The 23,304-nt window shown below is 55.5% G+C and overlaps 1 protein-coding gene across 5 annotated transcripts in view; it reads right to left on the reverse strand.

Moving 5' to 3' along the window:
- Positions 1 to 19,986, reverse strand: part of FRMPD3 (FERM and PDZ domain containing 3) — a 33,147-nt gene extending 13,161 nt beyond the window's left edge. Inside the window, exons 1-12 of one of the 5 annotated variants that reach the window (XM_088062698.1) lie at positions 19,875 to 19,986; positions 16,430 to 16,507; positions 15,996 to 16,098; positions 15,592 to 15,637; positions 14,376 to 14,480; positions 13,255 to 13,362; positions 12,643 to 12,774; positions 12,005 to 12,124; positions 11,740 to 11,876; positions 10,852 to 10,975; positions 10,188 to 10,277; positions 8,671 to 8,853 (exon numbers count right to left, since the gene is read on the reverse strand). In XM_088062698.1, the coding sequence (XP_087918824.1) occupies positions 8,671 to 8,853; positions 10,188 to 10,277; positions 10,852 to 10,975; positions 11,740 to 11,876; positions 12,005 to 12,124; positions 12,643 to 12,774; positions 13,255 to 13,362; positions 14,376 to 14,480; positions 15,592 to 15,637; positions 15,996 to 16,098; positions 16,430 to 16,463 (1,182 nt within the window). In that variant the 5' untranslated portion in view covers positions 16,464 to 16,507; positions 19,875 to 19,986. Of the gene's footprint in view, positions 1 to 8,670; positions 8,854 to 10,187; positions 10,278 to 10,851; positions 10,976 to 11,739; positions 11,877 to 12,004; positions 12,125 to 12,642; positions 12,775 to 13,254; positions 13,363 to 14,375; positions 14,481 to 15,591; positions 15,638 to 15,995; positions 16,141 to 16,344; positions 16,508 to 19,874 lie in introns of those variants that run through there. The other 4 variants (XM_005527419.2, XM_088062697.1, XM_088062699.1 and 1 more) reach the window with 4 other exon arrangements.
- Between the last annotated feature and the right edge of the window lie 3,318 nt (positions 19,987 to 23,304).

Raw genomic sequence — 23,304 nt, forward strand, 5'->3', positions numbered from 1 at the left:
AGATAAAGGAAAGAAACCAACTTGATGTGGGAAAGAAGCAGCCTGACAAGTGAATATCCTCTGCTGAGAGGTTCTGCCCCTGCCTGCTTGACAAAGCTCGTTCTGAATCTTGGAAAATAAACCTGAGATGACACAGATCAAAGGGGAAGTATCAAACCAGAGAGAGAGGAGTGAAGAGATTCTCAACATAGCTCAAAGGAGGCAGGCATGCAGTGGTGAGGGGGGGTGACACCTCTTAGCCCAGCTCAAGTCTTGACACAAGTGATGAAAGGAAACCATGTGTTCTGTGTATGAAGCATCCTTAAAACAAGTGGCTTCTACACAAGGCTAAGCCCTCCTGGGTTTTTCAAGCCATCTGTTGAATGAGGACATATTTGTGCACTTTCCCTGCTCTGTTCTGCAGGGTTTGGAGTGTCAGCAGCAAGGGAGGGAGCAAATCCCAGAGGGAGGGAGGCAATGGCTGATGAATGCCCACTGCTGGGAGGTTACACCAAGAGGCCAAGGTGGGCTGAGAATCCCCTTCCAAAAGGAAAACCACCTTGTGTGAATCCCCCCAAGGCAGAGGGGCACAGGGTTGTGACCCTTCACTGCCTCCCTGCCAGTGCTCACCATGCAGCCCCCAGGGCAGCCCCAGTGCCCCAGCTGGGGACCAACATCTCCCAGACCCATTTCCATCTTTGCTCAGCTACGTCTGCCCCAGGATGCTCCCACCCATCCAGAGATGGGACTGTAGGTTCCTGCTGGCAGGAGGCAGCCCCTGGATCAGTCTGATGGGTGACTGAGATACAACAACCCTGACTGATGTTTCTCGACTAGAAATGAAACATCAGGGTGCTGCAAGCTCCCTACCAGGTCTCCAAGCAAGTCCAGCCTCCAGAATGGCTTCCAGCAATAAATGCATGGCATGCTGGGGTTAACTGTGGCACTCTGCTCTGGAAAGGAGGAATCTTAAACCTGATTAACATTACAGCTTAGAAAAGATTACTCTGATATACTGACAGGGAAGCTGCATGAGAGTTCTTCAATTGTCAGGCATTTAAATATTGTTATTAGGGATTAAATCACTTCAGGTGCAGCTTGGAGCCATCCACCCCTGCTGTGGATGGTCCTGGGAGCTCACAGTGCCATGGGTCTGTGTCCTGCTCGTGGATTATGAGCTGTTTACAAAGACACTGACTGTGATCAAAGCTGCTGCAGTCAGGCTGAGCATCTCCCTTGGCCTTGGTGGCTGCTCTGCTACTCACTCATGGAGTTCTGGCACAGGATCTGAGCCTTTCCCACAGGGGGTTACAAGATTGAGCCTCTCTCTTCCACTCCACTAGGTAGTTTTGCTGAGACTGCAACAGCTCAGCTGCCTTTGAGATGCCCACCCTGCTGCCTCATCCCCCTGAAAGGGCCAGCAGATCTGAAAGTGATTTATGGGGTGAAGAGGCAAAGAGACAACATGACTGCAGCAGCCCTGTTCTGTTGGGAAATGATTCCACAAAGAGGTGGCATATCAGGGCTGGCAGCGAATGGAGGTGTTATTTTTAGGCACTGGCAACCTTGGCCACCATGTTCCATGTGGGCAAAGCAAACGAGATCCTGTGGAGAGAGCCAGGCACGGGCAAGCTGAGCAAATATTGATTTTGTGAACAGCTGCACGAAACATTTCCAACTCATGGTGCTGAGGGTTTTAGATAGCAAATTCAGGGCAGCTTTGCAGGGAGCTAAATAAGAACAGCTCTGAAGAAATGCAGTCTGTGCTTTGGGTTTCCGTGTGACACCCATGGCTTCTGGAAAACGGGATTCACCTCTTTTCCTTTTGAAACATCCTGCAAGAGGCAGTGAGGGCTCGTGTCTGAGGTCAGGACTGGCCTGGTGCCCATGGGGCTGGGGCTTATTGTGACATCCCTGTGTATCTCACTGCAGTTTTGTTAACTCACTGCTCAATCTCAACCAAACCTGACACAAAGGCAGCAACCTGCAAGAGCATGAATCTTTCTAAGTTTTCTAAACCCAGTGGTGCAGTAGGGCAGAGACTTCTGTGAGCAGCTGGAAAGCAGGGAGGGATGCAGCAGGGGCAAAAGCAGTGCTGTTCCTCTGAGCCCTGCTCGCTGCCCTGGCAGCACTGTGGCCACAAGGTGCAGAACCCTCTTTCCCAGCTGCTAATCAGGAGATGATGTTGATCACTGATGAGGAACAAGTTATTAACCTGGATAACCCCTGGCTGTCCTCCCACCACGCACCTCTGGCCTGTCTCATGCCCACCAGCCCATCCTCTTCCTCATTCTCACGGGCACATCCTTGGCTGCTGCAGCTCCTCAGTGACCCCCAGGGCTCTGCTTCCTTGGGAGGGCAAAGCAGAAATGCCTGTCTGTGTTTTGTCAGGACAGCAGCACCTTTAGGATGAAAACCCTGAGTCTGACACAGAAGCAAACTTACTGGGATAATCCTACTGCTCTGAAAACTGGCCAAACATCAGATTCCCAGTGGGATGCCCAGGTAAAGGCTCATCTCTGACCTGCAATGTGCCAACATGTAAAGAAGCAAATTTTCACAAGGACGCTCTTCCTACATCTAAATGTGTAACACCATCCTGAAATTATTGATGGTTTGATCTTTCACACATAATGGCTTCCTAGATTTTCTAGGCCTCATGAGGAAAGGACAGCTTTTCATTCAAGGTTTCCTGCCTCACAGCCAGTGTCTCTGTGAAGTAAAACAAAATACATTTATACCAGATAGAAGGCATGACTTTTGCATTAGCTTATTAATGATAAAGTGATTTTTCTATTATGCCCTGCTTTTAAATAAGATCTCAGTGTCCTTCTGGAGGATGTTTTCTTGCTCAAACAAAGGTCTGTAGGAAATTTTCTGGCCAGGGTTATGCTAAATGATTTTAACAGTCCTCATACTGAAATTAATTTATGACCCTATCTATTCACACTATAACCTCTAAGATTATATGTGTTTCCTCTTAATCTCCTCCCTTTATCATGTACTTTGGGTCTTACCCTGCTTCCTTTAATGCAGTGCAGCAGAAAGATGGGAGATGAATTTACATAATTTATGTTCCTTGGTTTACTTGAGGTGCACTGCCAAGTTTTTATTTAATAATACAGGCACCTGGGCCTAACAAGGCAGCAGTCAATTTTTCACTTCTACACTGACCTTTCCTTCTCTTCCCTTAAGCATTATTAACTCAGCTCTATCAATACCAGGCTGCTTGTGACCAGGACCACTATTTCCTACCTGTTGATCAATAAGGGCACAGCCTTGGTTAGACCTGCAGGTCTCTTCTTCCTTAGAGGGCTGCATTTTTTGGTTGGGTTTAGTGTTTCTTTTTCTCTCTCTTTTTTTTTTTTTTCTCCTTTTTTTTTTTTAATTTAAATGAACAAATCAAATTTGGCTTTACAGGCTTGGAAACTCATCCTCTCCACATGTTGTCTGCCTCTTGTGTTTCTGGTTGGCTCCTGTTCCAGGTGCCTGCAGGCAGTGCTCTGGGTGGTGCTGGGAAGTGCTTAGTTTTGCATCCCAGTGCTCAGTTTTGCATCCCAGTGCTCAGTTTTGCATCCCATTCCCTTGCTTCACATCCCATTCCTTTGCTTCCCATCCCACTGCAAGCAGGGATCTGCGTCTGCCCCTCCCACCCATGTACCAAGCCAAAGGAAATTCAATCTCTCCCTCTCTCTCATGAGATGACAACATTTTGGAATGGTTTAATGCAAAGTAAGATTAATTTGGTGTAAGGAACCAGAGTGGTGGGCCCATTGTCACTCCAAAGCCTCACTGTTCCTGTAGGAGAAATCTCAGGGGCTTCAGTCAGTGCTTGCAGGAGCAGGAGGAATGTCAGCCTTGCCTGCCCTGGTGGCTCTGATGGGGCTCCCCACTGTTTTCAGACTGGAGTTTGGCAAATGTACATCAGGCACTGGCCTCAGCACCAGAGCACATCCCTGCCATGATCAGCTCAGGGGAGCACAGCCAGGCTTGGGGCTGGCTCCAGCAGGGAAGGCTCAGAGGGGCCATCATCCCATCCCCTGTGAGAGGAAGGGGCTCCTTGGTCCTTCCACAGGGAGAGGAGAGGGCTGAACCCCAGCTGTGCATAGTGTTCTTTACCCATGGCCCTGGAACACCAACACCAGTACCCAGATTCCAGCAGCAGCCAGGGACTTTTCTGAATTAATTCCTCCTTTGTTTTCCTCTCTCAAGTCTTGATCTTGGCTTAAGCGCTGGCTGGCTGCAGGCCCTGCTGGGAGACCAAAGTCAATTACCTTGATGCCTCAGATTGAATTGTGCCTGGAGAGCAGCCAGCACCACGGGCTCCTGCCCCAGAGCCCAGCACAGGGACAGGGCACAGCCTGGCACAGCTCCTCTGCTAAGCTGCAGATGCTGGTCCAGGCTCAGGTGATCCGGCTGTCCCCCAAGCGTTCTGCTTTCATTCGCATTCAGAGTGCTTCAGCAGCCTTTTTCCCAATGTCAAGACTGTTAATAACAAAAAGCCCAGCGGTGTGCAGCTGTGTAAATCAGAAAGGAGAAATGCTCCATTGGAAAAGGCATTTCAGTAAGAACAAACCCTTTGTTCCTGGGGGAGCTGTGGAGCTGCACAGCCAGGGGAGCCTGGGTGGGGTGGGGACAGTCACCTCCCTGTGCCCCATCCAGGCCTGTCCAGGTGCCAGGCAGGAGATGCTGACATTGTCCTTCCTGGGATACTGGGAGGCAGAACAGGACTTTGCAGTGCTGCACAGGGGAGGAAGGGAGATGCATGCCTGAAGCTCGATTCTGAGCTGGCTCAGAAGCATTAGCCACTCTCAAACGCTGGCCCCAGCAGGAGGGGGAAGCCCCTGGGAGATGCAGAGCCCCCCCAACCTGCCAAGATGCACTTAATGCGTGAAGATCACAGGAGACACCTTGTGCCACCTCCCTGCCCCCAGCAAATGTACAAGCTCCAGAATCAGTGCCCAAACATGAGGAGGAAGAACAGAGAAGCAACAGCCCCAGCAGCAATGAGGCTTTGTCAGGTGAGAATGACCACTGGAACCTGCAACATGACCACTTGCACCACTGCAGTGCAGCTGGGGACGTGTGCTCCTGTCCACAGGCACAGGCTGGGAACTTTCTCAGCATTCCCAAGCAAAACTGCTCACTCCCTCCGTGACTGTTGAGACAAAACCTGCTCCTGTCCTCCTTGCAGCTCTCACAGACTTGGCAGGGAAGAAAAATCCTTGGAACCAACAGCAGAAGCCTGGAGGTTTTTGTTCTTCTGCCCCGAGGTTGCGCAGCTCCTCTCTGAGGGGTTCTGTCAGAATTTGCCCCCATCTTGCCACAGAGGCAAAAAGCTAAAGAAGGCAAAATAAAGGTACCAGCCCTGGGTTTGTATCCCAAATGGGCTGTTTTAAACAGAAATTGAAGCCCAGGATGGAAAAGCTCCAAAACAAACCAATTAACTACCTAGTGAATAATTCATAAGACAAACAGTATTTCTTTTCTGCCCAAAATAAATGCAAATGTTTTATGATCTCCTCGAGCCTGTTTGTTACCTGAAAATCTCCCCCAGCTCCTTCCTGGCAGGTGAGTCTGGGCTGTGGTTGCAGGTCAGCAGCAGATAAGGATGTCTGGACTGTTCTGGCTGGTTTGGTCAGGGTGTTCAGACCTCCCAGCTGAGAGCTGCTCCATGACCTGACCCCCTTTTTAACCCATCATTTTAAATACATTTAGAAATTCAAGATGGTCTTTCTGCACAAAACCCTAAACCATCATTGACCATCTGTGTTTCCACAGTAACTCAGCGAGCACCTCCTACAGATTCAGGCTGGGAGCTGCCCCAGCACCAGCATCCCATGGCAGCAGCAGTGCCAGGCATCAGGGTGAAATAGCCCAGGGGGACATCCCCTCCTACACTGCAATCCATGGAGCTCTGACAGGCTCCCAAGGGTGACATGGATTTGACAGGTCCCCAGAGCAGTCAGGACACGACTTTGAGCCCTCTAATGGTTTGCAGCTCTCAGCAGAAACTGATTGATTTGCAACCGAGGGCTTTAGCCAGGGACACGTTCAGTGCAATAGAATAATTGCAGAGAGCAGATTAGCACTGTGAGGTAATGATCTTTTCGCCTGCTTTTCTTAGCCTGCCTCATCCATTGCTGTCCTGCGTAGGATTAGCATATGCCTCGTTTTGGAGCAGACATTCTGGCTTTAAAACCCAGCCCTTCGGATAATGGCTAAATGAAGACAGATAACAGCAGCCTCTGCCCTGGCACGGTGCTGCTGAGCCTGCTGAGATCCATAAATGGGGTGCTTGCTCCACTCCAGGCAGGCAGAGGGGTTTTTGGTGGCCAGAGGCAGCTGCCTGGAATTTCTCATGGAGATAAAGCCATCATGCATGCGGACGTGCTCGCAGGAAGTGTGTGAGCTGTCTTTTCTCCAGCCTTTGTGGGGCTGGATAGCAGGGTCACAGGAGAAAGTCTGCTCCTGCAGCAGGAAAGGGCTGCTGGGGGTACAGAGCAGATTTCTGCAGCCGGGAATGGCTGTGGGGAGCAGTGCTGCAGGATCTGTGGACAAGCTGCGTGGGAATTGACACCTAATTTAGAGCAGATGGATGCCAGCATCACCTAAGCCTCCAGAGCATCTGTCCCTCCTGTGGCCAGTCTGTGCTGGGGGGAACAGCACTCTCCTCCACACAGGGAGAGGACAGCAGCACCCCAAGAGCTCAGCCAGTGCCATGGAGCGAGGTGACAATGGGGACAGCCGTGCTCAGAGCACTCACAGCGAGCCACGAGCAGTAACAGGGTCATGCCCAGCCTATTATTATTAATGCATTAATATGGTGATTTTATACACACAAACCCAAGGGGTGTGGGTGGGCAGCAGGAGGAACCAGCAGGGTTACAATATCCCCCGGTTATTCCTGCTCTGTGAGGAGTAAATGGATGGATTCCTGCACAGCCCAGGCAGCTGGAGGGGCTGGGCAAGGAGGGCTCCCACCTGCCCAGGCTGCAGCAGGGGAGGGTGAGGGCTGTGAAGGGTTAGGACAGGCACTGCAGGACACCAAGGCTTTAACTGCACCACAATTGAGCGTGGTGGGATGCAGAAGAAGGAATGTTAAAAATGTTACAGTTGACCAAATACCCACTGAATTAGGGATGCAAAAAAAGGGCTTTGTCCATGAGGCTGTGGAGGGGAGAGCTGAAGCAGAGGTGCTGAGGATTAACAAAGCTCTGGCAGAGGCTGCTGGGGTGTTACTGCAGGTTAGCAGGTTTCCAGCAGCAGCAGGAAAACAGAACTGGAGGAATTAATGAGCTGGATGGCTCATTAAGAAATTTCTCATTGAGAAAGTGCTAAAATCCACCAGGACAGGAGGCAGCAGGAGAATCCCAAACAAATCCACCATGATTACATCTGTGAGACCACGGCTGGAACTGTGTGAAGGAAGGACTGTAGAGAGGGCTGAGGCTTTGAGACCTTGCAGGAGATGAAACACAGCAGGCAAAGCAGCTCAGCTTCATCAGTCTCGGGGGAAAAAGGGATGGATGCAGGGGCAGGAAAGCTGACCCACAGAGTCCTGGCCCCACTGTGCCAGACAGTCTCTGCCAAGTACTGACTAATTAACTCCAAACTCAATCCTAACTCTGTCCTGTTGAATTCAAAATGGGAGGAGAGGAGAAGACAAGGCTTGGAATTTATCTGTGAGATCTCTGCCTCTCAGCTGTCCTTCCCCATGGGGCAGGGGAGAGCTGGGTGCAGGAGGCAGTGACACCGAGGATGCCCTGGAGACACACACAACTACCTGCCTTTGAGTCTGTCAGGGACACGTCCCAGCTTGTTAAAAACCTGAGCAAAGACCAAGGGAAGATCTCCTTAGGATCTTGTGGCTGCTGTGCCGGGCACCAAGGAAGTGAAGAAAGATCTTAGTGTACTGCTGACACTTTTCCTGGAGGGTTTGGGACCCATGAGGGGTGAGGAGGGGTGGCAGGGCCTGACCACGGGGACTGATTATCAGAACCAGCACTGCACTACACAACAACCAGCAGAGGATGGGGGATGATAACATAGGGGGCTCAGGAGGGCGTGCCAAGGTGTGCTCTGGGGGCTGAAGGGGAGGATAAAGGGGGCAGCTACTGGGCCAGGGACACACAGTCATCTGTGCTCACACTGAGCCTGACACCTCCTTCCCATCATTTCCACTTTATTCAACAATCCTGCCTGGCTTGACAAGTTCCACAAGTGCTACTAATGCATGAAACCTCCCAGTCCCTTCCAGTAGGTGCACCCAGCCCAGGTAAGGCCATGCACTGCTCCTCTCCAGCCCTGAGCAGAGGTGAGGTGCTGTCTTGCCTCCAAAGGGCCCTGCTACCTGCCTGGCCTGTGTCACCCCCATCTGCCCCAAGGACCCTGCTTGAACCATTAGATGGATGTTTGGGTCCAACATGCCTTCCCTGTGGCCCTGGGTCATGGCCAGAAAGCCACCATGCCTGCCCTGTGGCCATCAGCAGCAATCCCTGCCTGTATGGCACAAGGAGTCAGAGCAGCAGGGGAGATGCTGCAGACCCCGGTGTGAAAGGCGTTTTGCAGTCTCTAGGAATCCCCAAACAGATTGTCCAGCACACAGCTGTGACGTGAATCCCCTCAAAGGCTGGCCCCAATCCCCCAGCCTCATCTCCACCCCTCTGCCTCCACGGCACCTGTGCCTACCTTGGCATCCAGGATGCTCGTCTCCACACGGGCCACGCCCTGGTTCTCCCTGAACAGCTGGATCTTGCTGACCTTGCTGAACTCTGACAGCACCGTGGTGAGGTTGGTCTTCAGGTCAATGACGTGGCTGATGCCGTGCCGGGGTCCCACCAGCAGGGTGGTGGCTGGCTGCTTCTCATCCTGCTGGCACAGGCACACGGGGAGAGAGACACACGGGGTGAACAAACACACCCCAGGGTGGCACAGCCTGCACCTGGCTCTCCCCATGGAGCCAAGCCCCAATGCTGGCAGCCTGGTCAGGTCCAGGATGGTTTTTGAAGAGCAGTAGGTAAGGCTGGTGCCATCAACCAGGCTCTCTGAGCCCCTCTGCAGAGCTGGGAGTGGTGTGCAGGATGTCAGGGCTATTTAAAAGTAAAGCTCTGAACTGACTGTCCACATGAAACATTCAGGCTCACCGGTGTCACTACACTGAAGTAAGTGTGTTACAAATCTGTCTGATCTGACATTGCCTCCCAGAGAAGGAAGCAAAGGAGGGAGTGAATGTATTTCAGAAAAGAAGAAAGACCAAAACCTTGACTGGAAATCAAGATGTTTCTGCTCTGGTCTAAAAGGATGCTCCAAGCCAGGTGTGGAGGTGAAGAGGAGCTGGGCAGACCATTGCAGAAGATGATAAGGGAATACTTTTTACCATTTCAACAAAGTTCAGCACACAGGCTGGCTCAGAGGCTTTGCTTTGGTGTCAGAGATTAAAAAAACCTGCTGTCTACTCAGGCAGTGTCAGGAGCAGGCTGTGACTGACACCACGAGGTTGTGCCTGCACTGGTCTCCTGCAGGCAGCCCTTTGAGCTGTGAGGTGAGGGGCAGAGCAGAGCAAAGGCTGCCAGAGATGGAACCCAGGAAAAGCACAGGAAGGCAGGGAAGTGCTGATACCATGGGTGGGGGTAAAGGGAAGGATGGCAGAGGTGACACCTCCATGGGGACCTCAGGGTGGTTGGTGGAGTGGAGGGATGAAGGGGGAGCCAGGCAGTGAGGAGCCTTTGTGGGTCCTGTTTGGGCTGGTGGCTTTCCTCCTGCTGAGGTGCTTTGGGTGAGGAGTGAAGGATCACTGTGGCAGTGATCAGGCTGGAGCACCTGTGCCAGAGGCAGCAGGCCCAGCCAGGGCTGTGTGGGCAAGCAGGGAACACTCCTTAGCCAGGAGCTGCCCTCCTCCAGGATGGATGGCAGGATGTGCCAGGGCACGACGGAGCTACAAACACATGCCCACTCCTACTTCACTGAGAGGCTCATCTTGCTGCCCCACAGGCTGGCAAGAACAGAGCAGATCCTGACCCTGCCGACCTGGAAATCCCACCTGCTGACAGCAGAGGCTCTGAAGGCTTTTCTGGGTGGGCTTGGAGCTCAGCAGGGCAGAGCAAGAGACTGAGGGAAGTGATTTCTGTGGGAGCCACATGCCTCTGGCTCCCCCCCAGCACACAGTCAGGAGCAGGCACCTCCCAGCCCAGCCTGAATTACCGTACCAGTCCCACTGTGTTGAAGAGAACCCCAGCAAAGGTCGGCAGCTCGTTCAGGATCCTCAGGTACTGCAGCTTTGCCTGGGCTGTGGAGACCTGACAAAACATCACACAGGTGAGCACAGGGGGAAGAGATGCAGGAGTCTGGGGCAGACCTGGGGGCTCTCAAGTATGGGTGCACAGCAAGTTATCAGGCAGCTCTGGGCATGGGCTGTGCTGGCAGCAAGTCTGTGGGTGAGGGGGGGTCTCCTCTCCCCTGCCATCCTGGGCAGCTGTTGGGAGGTAACTCCAGGAAGGAGCCCCAGTGCTTGATGTCTAACCCCCCTTGGGATGCACAACCCTCCCTGGGGAGCTGTGAAGGCTGCAGGGACCAGGGTGATGGCTCAGCAGCTGCCTCCAGAGCTTTCCAAGCCCAGATAACAATGAACTGAGGTGTGCCAGCCACTTCAGCCAAGCTTCAGATGATCTCAGCCCTGATCCTCCCCGCACTCCCTGCAATCCAGATCAGCTCTTGAAAGAGGATTCAGGAGAGAGAGAGTGTCTACTTGGCTGCCTGGGATTTATCTCCCATCCCAGGGGATTTAATAGCAAGGGTCTCTGAGTAGCTGGGGACAGCAGGCTGGGGTGGAGGGCAGGCTGAGCCTGAACAGGCACTGAGTGCTGGGCTCACCTTGGTGCCGCCAGGCTGGTGCTGGTGGGCTTTGAGCTGCTGCGAGAGGGATTTCCGGAGGCTCTTCTCTTTGATGAGCTGCAGGAGCGAGGGGGGCAGGAAGGGCTCCAGGCCCCACTCCTTCCTGTGGGGAGGGAAGCCTGCATGAGCTGCCAGGTGGGACACACTGCCAGTGGGCAGAGAGGGACAGAACACTGTCCCAGAGCACCCTGTTGCCATCAGACGGAACTGGAGCCACACCAGCACTTCCTTGGTGCCACAGCCAGAGCGGAAGCAGCCCCCAGCTCGGGTCCCCAAGGGGATGGGACCCCAGGCTGGTGACACAGCTACCAGCATCAGGCTGGGCAACAGCAGCTCTGCAGCAGACCCCAGCTCCCACTCACCTTCATGTAAGCTTAGGGGATGCAGGGCAAATTCCCAAACTTCATTTGGGGTCCTCTCAGGGTGACCCCTCCCTCCTTCCTCCCTGTGCTGACTGTGAAAGGCCAGCCTGCACAGATGGGCTGGGTATGGGTTTAGGTTCTCCAGAAGCCACAGGAGGGCTGAGCCAGTGCTGCACAGCTTGGTGACAGGCTGAGATTACACAGCCACAGAGCCGTGCTCTCCTTGCCTTGGATGCAGGTGGAAAATCAGCCCAGGTTCCCATGGACATGATGCTGGGCTCACAGCAAATATCCCCAGGCCTGGCTGCTGTGAGGGGACCTTACACAGCCCCATGGTGGGACCAGGGGCTGCCTGTCACTGCTGCCAAGCCCCTGAGCCACCGCCCAGCTCAGGGGGAGCTCCTAGAGCATCTCATGCTCCGCACCCCAAAACGCTGCTGCGACACAGGGAAGGGACAGCAAAGGAGGGCTGTGTGGGAGCCTGGGGACAGCGAGGAGGACTCACTCCACATTCTTGAGGGAGACCTTCTGGCTGGGGCGGGTGGCTGAGACGGTGATGTAGATGTGGAGGGCAGCCAGCCCCAGCAGCATCTCTGGCTTGGGGTCTGTGCCGAAGCGCTCTCTGATCACATCGTTGCGGCTCTGTGGGAGGAGAAGAGGTGTCCTCAGGCAGCCACAGGGACAGGGCACTGCCACCTGAGCGCTGCTGCCACAGGGCCCAGCCTTGGCAGACGTGTGGGCCATGAGCAGCACCAGCTCCCAGCCCCTACCTGGATGTACAGGTACTCGAAAGCTGCAGGGTCCCGGCGCAGCAGCTCCACTGGGTCCTTGGGGAAGAAGCTCACACGGAAGAGGCATCTCATGCCATGGTAGTGTGTTCTTTGCACAACCTGTGGCAGGAGCAGAGGGGAGAGGTGAGCCCAGGAACCACTGGCTGCAGGGCATGAGATGCCCTCTCCTCTCTTCTGACATGGTATTTGATTTCTCTCCTCCATGCACCACCTTTCATCCCGGCAACACCTCAGCCTTCCTTGGTGTGACAGCTTTGCCTGGTGCTGTAGGGTTTACACCACTCAAGGTAATGTTTGCTCCATGATCCCCATTTTATCCCAGGTTCTGAGCTTATTGGCTCTCCCAGCCAAGGATGCTCACGAGTGCTGTCTGCAGCTGCTCAGGTTGGAACACAGAGCAGCTGTCAGTGTGGGATGGGTAAAACCCATCTTTGGGTAAAACTGTCTCCCTCTTTGGCCACCCTTTTCACCCCTGAGCCTGCAGGACCATGCCAGGGGCAAGGAGAGGCTGTGCCACCCCACAGCACAATCCCAGCCAAGCCCCACACTGGGGGAACAGGAGGCTCTCTGTGCCCAGCCCCAGCCATCCCAACACCCTCCCACACCCAGCAGCTTACGTGGGCCAGCGGCTGCTTGTCCTGGAGCAGCAGGAAGCGGTGGCTCTGCTCCGGGCTGGAATACTCCAGGACCAGGGCAAAGTGCTCGATGTGTCTCAGCGACAGGCGGTCCTGCAATGTCACCATCACGTCCTGCAAATGCCACGGACAGCCTTGGGTGCGAGGCACTGGCTACTTCCCAGGAGGGGGCTGGGACCTCACGGAGAGCCCACTCATCCCTGGCAACCGGGGCTGTGCCAGGATGAGGCTGAGAGGGGCCACAGGATGGTGGCCAGCGACATTGCAGCAGGAGGTGATCGCAGCACCTGGTGGTGCTGAGGGAGCTGGTCCCTGGCAGGGGGACTCAGGAGCATCCACCCTGGCTGCAGGGCAGGCTCCCAGCAAGCAGAGAAGTCAGGAGAGGCAGAGAGCCAGCAAACCCCCATCCCTGCCAGCTGCAAAGCCTGCTCTGGGCTTTGATGGAGGCAGACGAGCCATCCATCATGCCAGCGCGGCTCGCAGCCAGCCCAGCGCTGCTGCGGTGCTCGTGCACGGGAAGCAGGAGAGGAAAAGGATTGGGCAGGTGGGAGGAGAGGAGTGCCACGGTGCTGGGGGGGGAGCGGAGGGGCTCACCTTCACAGTGGTTCGGCCATCGAACGTGAAGGATTTGATCTGCCCGTTCTCCAGGAAAACCTTCAGCACGTTGGGAATGAGGAGGAGAGCTTCTTTCTTCAACATGTCCTGGCATGTGGGGCCGGCAAAGGGGGAGGCGAGGAGGGTGGGTGGCACGGAGGGAGGGTGGGGAGAGAGAGACAGACTGTCAGTGATGGAGCACTCGTGGCATCCTCTGCTGCTCTGGGCTTTTGTGCTAAGAGACACATTTCCCCTGAAAACCCAGCGTTCTGTTGAGCCATCAAGAAGCACAGAGCTGAGGCAATTCAGAGCTGCCTGACAGATTCAGCTCCTCAGCTCCCAGCAGCTGCAGTGGGAACAGAGCATCTTGCTCTGTCCAGCACATCCCAGTGCCCATGCCTGGCAGCCTGTCCCGCTCCCCAGCTGGTGTCCAGGTGGGGCTGGGGTGGCTCAGAGCTGATCCCCCTTTCCTGACCCTTACCCCAACCCTAGCCCCCCTCAGCCCTGCACACCCCTTCTGCAGGAAGTTGGGAGAAGACTGATTTTATTTGCTGAGAAGCATTTCAATCAGATAATTACCTAATTGATTTTGCTTAAAAATAGAACGTGCGAGAAGTGCTTTACAGGGTGGGTTTTTTTTCAGTTTTGTTTTTTTGTTAATAAACCCTTCCTGCAATTAAGAGATAAAAGCACTGGGCTGGAACTCTTCAGCTTCCACAGCCATTCAACAGTGCCCTGGTCACCCTGCCCCACATACAGGCACTCCAAAGCTTTTGGGATCAGGCTGGAAGCCATGGATCTTCCTTAGGGCAGGCACTGGCATTGCCTGGATGCCTCCCCTGGATGCTCAGGGGGACACAGTTGAGACCAGGTTTTTAAGGCCAGTTTTTGGGGCTCCCTCAGAGGGACAGGGGACAGAGGACCACAGGAAGTGCCCCCAGCAGTGACCCAACACACTGACTGTGCCCAAGGGCATCTGTCCCGTGGGGCTCCCCAAGCCAGACAGCTGCTCTCCCAAATCAGGGCAGAGGAGCCCTGTGGGACCCCAACCACCCCACAGCCCATGGGCCTGGGGACACCTCCAGGGGGTGAACCACAGAGGAAGGCAGGGCAGGACTTACTGGGTCTGTCTCACCGACTGTCACCTGCTCTGAAAATCGGACTTTGGCTGGGTTGGACCTCAGCTTCGCCTTCTTGGCTGCACTGATGAAAGCAGATTTGGGAGACTGGAAAGAGAGCACTGGGTAAGTCACCTGCCTGCCCCTGGAGCACAGCGTGGGGAAAGGCAGACACAGGGCCCAGAGGAAACCCCTCTGGAGCCAGCGTGATGATGGGGAGTGGGCAGCAAACCATGAAATGGGGAGGGTGGAAAGCAAACCCCCTCGGCTGTGGTTACACAGCGCTGCAGGCAGGGCCAGAACAATGAGCAGCAGCCCCTGAAGTCACACCAGCAGCATCAGTGTGGCTGGGAGGCTGCACTCCAGTGAGCCCCTGTGCCTGGCACCCCTTGTGCAGGCAGCAGATGTCAGTCAGGTCTTGCTTGGAGGCACTGGCACTCAGATGGGAGAGATGAACCCCTTGGATGTGGGTCTGCAGCCCCAGGGAGACAGCAGGAGCCCGGGCATCCCTGCAGGATGTTCTGGTGGCAGTGCCTGCACATACTCCAGCCCAGAGACGCAGAGCTGTGTGTGTCTGATGGTGCCAGCACCAGCTGAGCAGCCTGAACCAGCTGGTGGCCATCCCGGGCCAGGAAGAAAAAAGCTTTTTTGGAGAGTGGCACACGCCCCCGCTCCTGACAGAGCAGCGCTGGGTGGGGGCATCTCCTTCCCCGGGAGCACAGGGGAGCTCTCACACTTCTTCCCCAGCATCAAAGACTCGGTGAAGCACAAGCGGTGCCTCTGGTGTGACAGTTCAGTCTGCCCCAGTGCCACAGGCACCGAGCCCCAGGGCACCACGGCTGCTGCTGCATCTCCAGCCCTCCTGCAGCCTCCCAGCTCCCCAGAGACTCCTGAGACAGCAGCGACCCCTCCCTGCCATCTCTCCTTGGGTTACTCCATCAGACACACGTGGTGACCTCAGCAACTGTTTGGGTTTGGGAGTATTTTTCCTCTCTCCCTCCTGGTGAAAAGGGGGAAAGGCTGCATGCCCAAGGAGCCGTGGCAGCTCTCAGACTGGACAGCTTGGAAGAGCCCTGGGGTGGTGGGATGTGGGTCCAACAAATCAGTTGAGCTGCCTGAGTGATCTCCCAGGGTCTCCAGGGACCCCACCTCGGTCTCCAGAAGGGCTTTTCACCCATCCTGGCTCCCCTGGAGCTGGCCATGGCCCTGCCAGTCTCACCTGGTGGGTGTGCAGGACCGTGAGGATGATGAAGTCCTTGGCCTTCCTGTGACAGAAAGAAGAAATGAAGATGGATGGAACTTTATGGTGATGGACCTCAACATGTGCAACTGGCTACTGAGAGCACACCCCACCCTTCCCAGCCCAGTGGTGGCCGGGACCTTTCTGGGCTCCTTGGGGTGCTTGACATCACGGCTGTGGATACTTCCCCACTTCTTGGCCAGCTGGAAATGGCTATGGCACTCGCTCCAAGGCACTCCCCCTGCTCAGGCTGAGAATTCCCCACCCCAGCAGGGAGCACTGGTGATGTGGGTGTGCACTGACACCCCAAGGCTTCGGCACGGGCACAGCAGCCTGGCATGAGCCCCTCCCCAGAGGCGATGAGGGACAAGCGTTGTCCTCACCTGACAAGCTCGATGAATCTCTCTCTGGGGGCTTCACTCACATCCTCATCGTTGATGGCCAAGATCTGGTCTCCTGGCAGGAGTTTATCCTCAGAGGGGCCGCCTGCCAGGAGAGAGGGTCAGGCCCAACCCAGGCATCCCGGAGCTGTGGGGTGAAGGGGAAGCAGGAGGGTCCCAAGCATCCCCAAAGCATCAAAGCATCCACGTATGTGGCTGTGGAGGGCAGCCTGCAGGCCCACCAGAGGGGACAGGAGAGGACAGGAGACCAGGGAGGGGTCCCACCAGGGGGAAGTGCCGCTGTGTTTCCTGGCACGCTGCAGCTGTGTCCAGCACCACCCCAGCCCCCTACCTGCTGCCACCGAGCGCACCACCACTGGCCTCTCGCTGCCAGCCACAAAGCCGAATCCGTAGAGGGGGTGGCGCTGGACCGTCACCTGTCGGAGCGTGTCCGAAGGCAGCTGCCCACATTCCATATCATCGCCACCGCGCTCCTCCGGCATCACATGGCTGCGCTGCAATCACAGGGACAGGCTGTAGCGCGCCCCACCACGCAGCCCTGCCCAGCACTCCCAGCCCTCTGAGGCCTGCAGGGCAGCCCCACTGCACCTGCAGCGCTCCCAGAGCCCTCCTGGCACGGCCACAGCCCCGTCCTCCCGTGCAGAGCAGCGCCTGTCCCTGCCACCAGCAGCTCAGGCACGGGGACATCCATGGAGATGCCACACGAGGGTAAATCCACCCTCCCCCAGCACCTCACTGTCCCACCCCTGCCTCAGCACTGCCCTTAATCAGATGGGAGATCTGTGCAGGGTAAACTTGTGGTGGTGTGGCTCTGGCCATTCCCTGCGGGTCAGGGGAGACAGCGGCCCTGGCACAGCTCTCTCTGCCATTCTGCAGAGCTGTAAGAGCAAACTCAAGGGTTGGCTTATTCATGCTGTGTAACACAGCTCAACAGTATCAGAGATAAGTGAAAACAAGTTTAGCCAGTCTAAAAACTGGGATTAAGGCAGGCTCAGCTGTGCTATTACAACCAAATCTCCACCATCAGCCCAGGGACTCCTTGGAGTGGAGACAACCAGAAGATGGGAAGATCCAGCCCAGGGCAAGGTCGTGTCAAAGCTGCCCTTGGCATCCTGGAGCAATGCCAGTCATGGCTCCAGGCTGTGAGCTTGCTGTGGGGGAGCAAACCCAGCACCAAGGGATGGCCACAGAGCACAGCACAGATGGCAACACGCACAGCCCAGCCAGAAAAACAAAGTGGTGAACGTGCTGTTGCTTCTGTGCTGCTCATTGCTTGTTCCTGTCCAGACTATTTAGTCTATTTAAAAGAGATCCTTCCCGGCCTTTTGACAACACACCAATTGTTCCATCTCTTATCAGTTTAGGATTCCATGCATCATCCACTTTAGGATTCCATGCATCATCCATCTAATGCTATCTGTCTGCATTTCTGACACCCCCACCTGCTCCCAGCGCCGCGTTGGGCACCTGCTGCAGAGCCCAGGGGGACAGCACGTGGGGCTGGAGGGGACAGGAGCTTCTGGCAGCTCCACACCAAGCACACAGAGCTTGGGGCTTCACTGCCAGCAAAGACAGCCCTGTGCCAAGCCTGATCCCAGGTAACCACCCAAAATCCTCTAAAGGAGTCTGCCATGGGAGTCAGGAGAGCTCTGAGCAGCAGGTGAGTCTGCCCAGGGTCAGGGATACAGCGCTGGCCATGGGTGAGCTGCGCTCTGTGATGATGGGATGTCACCACAGCCAGGTGACCTTTCCCAGCGCCCAGCTGCATGGGTGCTCCCGGCTTTCCCCTCCCGCATGCAGCGGCACGTGGCTGGAGAAGGAAACAGAGAGGCCCGGGGAAGGGAACTGGGGAGCAGCAGGGTCTGGGCACCCCCTGAGCAGTGCCGCACCCATCGGCGTTCCCAGCAGGAGCAGAGCCAGCTCCATCACCAGGAGAGTGCGGCTGCAGGGAAGTACAGGCGAGAGCATCTCCCTCCCCAGCGAATGTCTCTGCGCCGCCTCATTAGCTGCTCTGCTACTCCCATGAGCATTCCAAAGAACAACAGTAGCAACCACAACAAAAAGGATCACGCGATCCTACCAATTTTCTCAGACAAACGCTACCCAAGGCCATTGTGTGCAGCTGAAAAGGCGGCTGAATGCAGCACTGCGTCTCCACATGGCCGGCATGGCCAGGGAGAACGCCAGGGACGGAGCTGGCTGCCACAAGACAGCAGCCACCGAGCTGCTGGCTTCCCAAGGGACACTCCTCCTGTCACCCCACCCTGCTGCCCTCAGCAATTCCAGCTCCCCCATCCACAAGCCCCCGCAGCAGATGAACACGAGGATGAGCAGCTCGAAGCACCGGGATGTCCCGCAGATGTGGCCGAGCTCAGTGCGATGGCTCCGGGGAAACTGAGGCAGGGCTTTGCTCACCAAGTCACGGCCAAGTGGATGGCGAGTCCCAGAGCACAGCTGCCCACTTGTGGCCCCAGGTCGGCCCTTCTGTGTGCAATCGGGGTGTCGGTGTCACCCTCGCTGCTCGCCACGGGAGCCGCGGCTGAGCCACAGCCGGGGACCGCCCGGGGACAGCGGCGTCTCCCGCAGCCGAAATTACCGTCAGGACTGGTCAGCCGGGAAATCTTTGCAGCTTTAACAGACAAAAGGAAAAGAAAGCACACCTCACTTCAGCCACAACCAGCCTGCCATCCGGCGTCAAAGGGAAGAGGGGGATAAAGAGGTGGATACCGACAATAAAAACTCCTTTACCGGCCTCTTAAGCTGCTCCTCTCCTGATAAGACTTGGACGCTGCAGAAGCATTACCAGGAAATTAAATAAAAGAGGACGAGCGTCCTCGTAAGCAGGACTTATCCGCTCCTGGAGAAGCAGTAATATGCTCAGCAGCAGGTACAACATGCCTTTTCCAGGCTCTGAGCATCCTTCCTGCCGCAGCTCTCCCATGCTGGGTTTGGGGATTAATGTGTGCTCACTCTGGACCAGAGCAAGAGGTCAGAGAAAACCAGCTGCAGTGGGTAGGGTAGCTCTCTCCCTAACACTGGTAATTGGCTGAACCCCAGGAGCTATCACTTCCCTGAAGCCTGTTTTTTTTTTGTGTTTCTTCTTTTTTAATTTCTGGGCAGAGCGCTGCACTGGGCTGGAAAGCTTATGGCCTGGTTCTCGCAGCAGGGAGCTGAGGATTTGAAACAATCCCTGGTGCCCTCAGCAGCACAAACCCAGCCTCACCCTGGGGCCACACTGCTTGGGGAACACCTGCCACCACCTTGGTGGGCACAGACCAGCACTGACCCCATCCCTCTGCAGGGAGCAGATGGCTGCTTATGTCCATGTCCCCACCCTGCCTGTGTCCTGTCCTGCCTGCTGCACACCTTTAGCCCAAGAGCCTGCTCTGCATCCCCTTGTGTCCTCAGGGACCGCTGTGGCACAATGCCACCCAGGCACAGAGTCATTAGAAAACAGCACAAAGTAAAAGGACTTATCAGGAGAAACCTCTCGGTGCCCAGCAGCATCAGGAGCCCACCACAGATGTACCCCTGTGGGAGCACCTGGCTCTTCAGGGTGTCCCGGCTGACGTGGCATGAAGATATCCCACTCCTGAGGCTGGGACACTCATCTGCTGTGCTCAGAGCTGACACTGATCTGGTCACACTCTGCCACCCAAGGTAAGAGAGATATCAGCTCGGTCCAGTCACTGCCCATCACGATACACCCACTGCCAAGGGAAGTGCCTTCAGCTTCCTGAGCATCCTCAGACCTCCCTGCCACGGAACAGGGCTGAGCACAGAGCCCTCATCCCCCCCAAACAGATCAAGGCAGAACAGGAGCTACTCCAAAAGCTGATGCATACATTTTTAATTTCCTACCGCAATAAATCTCTGCTCCCTCTGAGGACTGATTTTCTGCCTTTGCTCTTAATGCTGACTGGCCATCTGCCACCAAAACAAACCAGTACCACCTGCCTGGGAGGAATGGTGGTCTCCATCCACCCAGGACACTCACACCATTTCCAAGTGCCTTTAAACAGGATGGCACCAGGTGAAAACACTTTGTGCAACCCAAGAAGGGCTCACAGCTCGGCTCCATGGTGGGGAGTGGGTATGGGAAGGTCTTCTCTTCTCCCCTTTGCTGAGGGCCAGTTTGCAGGAGTGGTGCCAACTCTCCTCCCCCTTCCTCTGCTGCCATGAAGAACCCAAGAACAAACAGAGCTTGTGGATTCCTGCCTCTCCTACTGCAAAGCCATGCCCGGCTCCTCCATCTGCCAGGCTGCAGTTGGTGAGCGGCTTGCGAGGCATGTGGGATCCTGAGCACGTGTGGCAGCGGCAGGAAACGCCGGGGAACGGGCCAAGAAGTGTTTTTATGGAGAACATATGGCAGCTCCAGCCTCACACCCCGGTCTCCATCTCAGATGGAGCTGTGGGGCTGCCAGGGCGCGTGGGGACCAACAGCGGGCACAAAAGCAGAGCAGGCAGAGCTGGCTGGCACAGCATCCACAGAGATGTGCATCTCTGCTCCATCAGCCCTGCATCTGCACCCAGCGGGCATCTGGGCACCTTGGAAGATGCCATTTGGCCCACATTTAGGTGTCAGACACCCCCAGCATGGGCAAACAGATGCTGTCCTTCCAGAGCTGCTTGGTCACAGGGACCCTGGTAGCCTGGTGCCACTGCCCCTGCTTTGGCAGTGTCCAACAGCTGACTGCAGCGAGCAGAGCTGGCCTGAGGGGTGCCAACCAGCACTAAGGGCAGCAGAATAACCCTGGCCTTCACGGGTCATGTCCTTCATGGACCCAGCCTGGAGAATGCAGCCTGCATATGGCCCTGCCATAGGGCCCACGAATTTACCCCCCATGCTCCAGCTTGGATTTGCTGCCAATATTGGGAAGCAGTTTAAAACCTGCAGAGCTCCTCAAAGGGGTTAGCTCTGCCGCTGGCTCTGTCCTGAGCTGGCAGGCGAGCCGGGTACGCTGCTGGTACAAAGGTGGGGTGCCAGATGGCACCGGTTTGAGGGCACAAACACCCCTGGCCCTCAGTGCAGGGACAAGCAGACAGTGAGCAGTGGCCAGCAGAGCTGCTGGAGAAGCTCATGAGCAGCCAAAGGCAGCTGTAAATAACGGAGCAGCAGCCGCAGCCTGGCTCTGGGCAGCAGCTGCAGCCTTCTGCTGCTCAGCCTGCAGCTTTTTAAATGGTCCTGGCATCTCACCTAGAGATAAGCACAGGCAGAGGGGCCAGGCGGGCTGGGGGCTAGCTGGAAATCCTAGGACCTGTTGTATCCTGGGAGCAGCAGAGATGGACTTATTGCCCCCTGGCAAGGAGTGGAGCCAGCTGAATGAGGTGCTGGGGGCAAGAGGGGCCCAAACATTCTCAAAGTAATGATGCCAATTACAAAAAATAGAGTATAACCATAGCTCTAGCAAAGACCCTGTGTGTTACCACAACCCCCAGCCATGCTCAGGTCACCAGAAAAAACAACTTCTGCACAGGGAGAGGCTGTCCTGGAACAAGCCCTGTGAGACACGGCCAGATGCACCACTGAGAATCGGAAGCTCAGCCTGTATTGCACCTTCCAGAGGCAAACACACACAGACATTGCCTTCCCCAGCTGAGACTTGGGATCTCCAGGATAGAAAGAAGATGGTCCCTGCAAGCAGCCTGACACTGGGCAGGGAGCTGGTACCTGTGGAAGGAGCTTTGACACAAGAAAAAGGCAGCACTTTGCCACAAAGAAACCAATTAATCCCAGGAGCTCCCTGCCACGGGATGCTGGGGAGGCTGGAAATTCTACTGGGTTTGAAAAGCAATTTCTACTAAAGCCAGAGGCCTCCACAGCTCCCATGCTGTAACTTGCCAGGTGCTGGGAGCATTTACACCAGGAGCTGTCTGATCAGTGTGCAGCAGGAGCATTCACTGGCACTGTCAATGGGCTGCCTGAGGTGCACATGAGCGTGGCAGAGATGGGACCCCAGCTCCACGTGCCTGAGTGTGCCACTGGATGCCTTCAGGAGGCCCTCAAGTTCCAGGGCAAACACTCAGCACCTGCAGGAGTGAAGGATGCGAGTGTGAGATGATGACAACCTCCAGGTTGTTCACTCGCACAGCCTGGCCATACCTGCACAAATCTGGGACAGGCTGGGGTGCTGTGGAACCTGTCTAAATGCCCCCCAGAGGACAGTGGGTTCCCTCATTTGTGCAAATTTCCACCACATTACAAACGCCATTCTCCTCCAAATTGTTTTATGCTATTAGAAACACCATCCTCCTCCACCAAATTGTTTGAACCAGGGGCTCCCACTCAGGTAAAAAATTTCTCCTCCAATCTTCCCTATGATTTTGGCTGTTTAAGAGATTTTTGTTCTCCCCAGCTGGAGAAGAGGATCAAAGCAAAATCCTTTAGCAACAGGGTCAGGCCCAGAAGGCTCGTGCTCCTGACTCACCCAGCAGCAGGTAGAGGACACAAAACTGGCAAAACTGAGCAGAGCTGGAGCAGAGGGACTTGAGACAGGCAGAGCTTCCCTTGCAGGGCTCTAACAAATCTGCCTGCAGTGAGAGAGGGGTGTGAAGAGGAAAGTCTGTCTCCTCTGCAGGGCATTGAGAACACGCCCTGAGCACGGACTGCAAAGCCACACCACTGGACAGGTTTTTTTTAGGGTATCTTTCTTTACATCTGGGGATGCCCAAGCAGCTGGGCACTAATCTAGGGCCTGGGAGAAACTGGTTTCCAGCCCCTCCTCTGCCACCATCTGATGTGGTGACCACGGGGATGTTACCTTGGTCCTCTCCTCTGTGGTGCTCCACTGGTGCCAGCAGGCAGGAGCCCCCCCTTGCCCAGCCAGGCAAGACTCAGGGGGATTTTTGTCTTTGTGAGGACTACAGAAATACAATAAACAGACAGTCAACAGTGGGATAAAATGAGATGAACACATAAGAGGATTAATGAGAGATAAGGGGCAATAGAATAAAATTTGCAGCATTTTTCTCCGTTATTTGTGTGATGCTCAGCTGCGTGATGGGGGTTTGGAGTGATACCAGTTCCCCACCACAGCCTGGCCACCCTCTGCCTGTCCACTACTGCTGCAGGTTTAACTCAGGAGACCCCTGTGTTTTATTAACTTTGCTTTCTGGTGGTACTGGAGGCAAACACCCTTGGCCCCGTGGGGAGGAGGGGGATTACACCAGCCCCAGGTGCTCCTGCACCTCTCCTGCTGGCACGGGCAGCTTGAACCCAAACTGAGCCTTTCCTGCAGAGCCCCCAGGTGCACCCAGCATGTCCCCAGAGCCTCGTGTTCCCCAGGGACCG

This window comes from Pseudopodoces humilis, chromosome 15, assembly GCF_049639895.1.
Source record: "Pseudopodoces humilis isolate 2021_Gansu_Grassland_sample_001 chromosome 15, ASM4963989v1, whole genome shotgun sequence".
NCBI lineage: Eukaryota > Metazoa > Chordata > Aves > Passeriformes > Paridae > Pseudopodoces > Pseudopodoces humilis.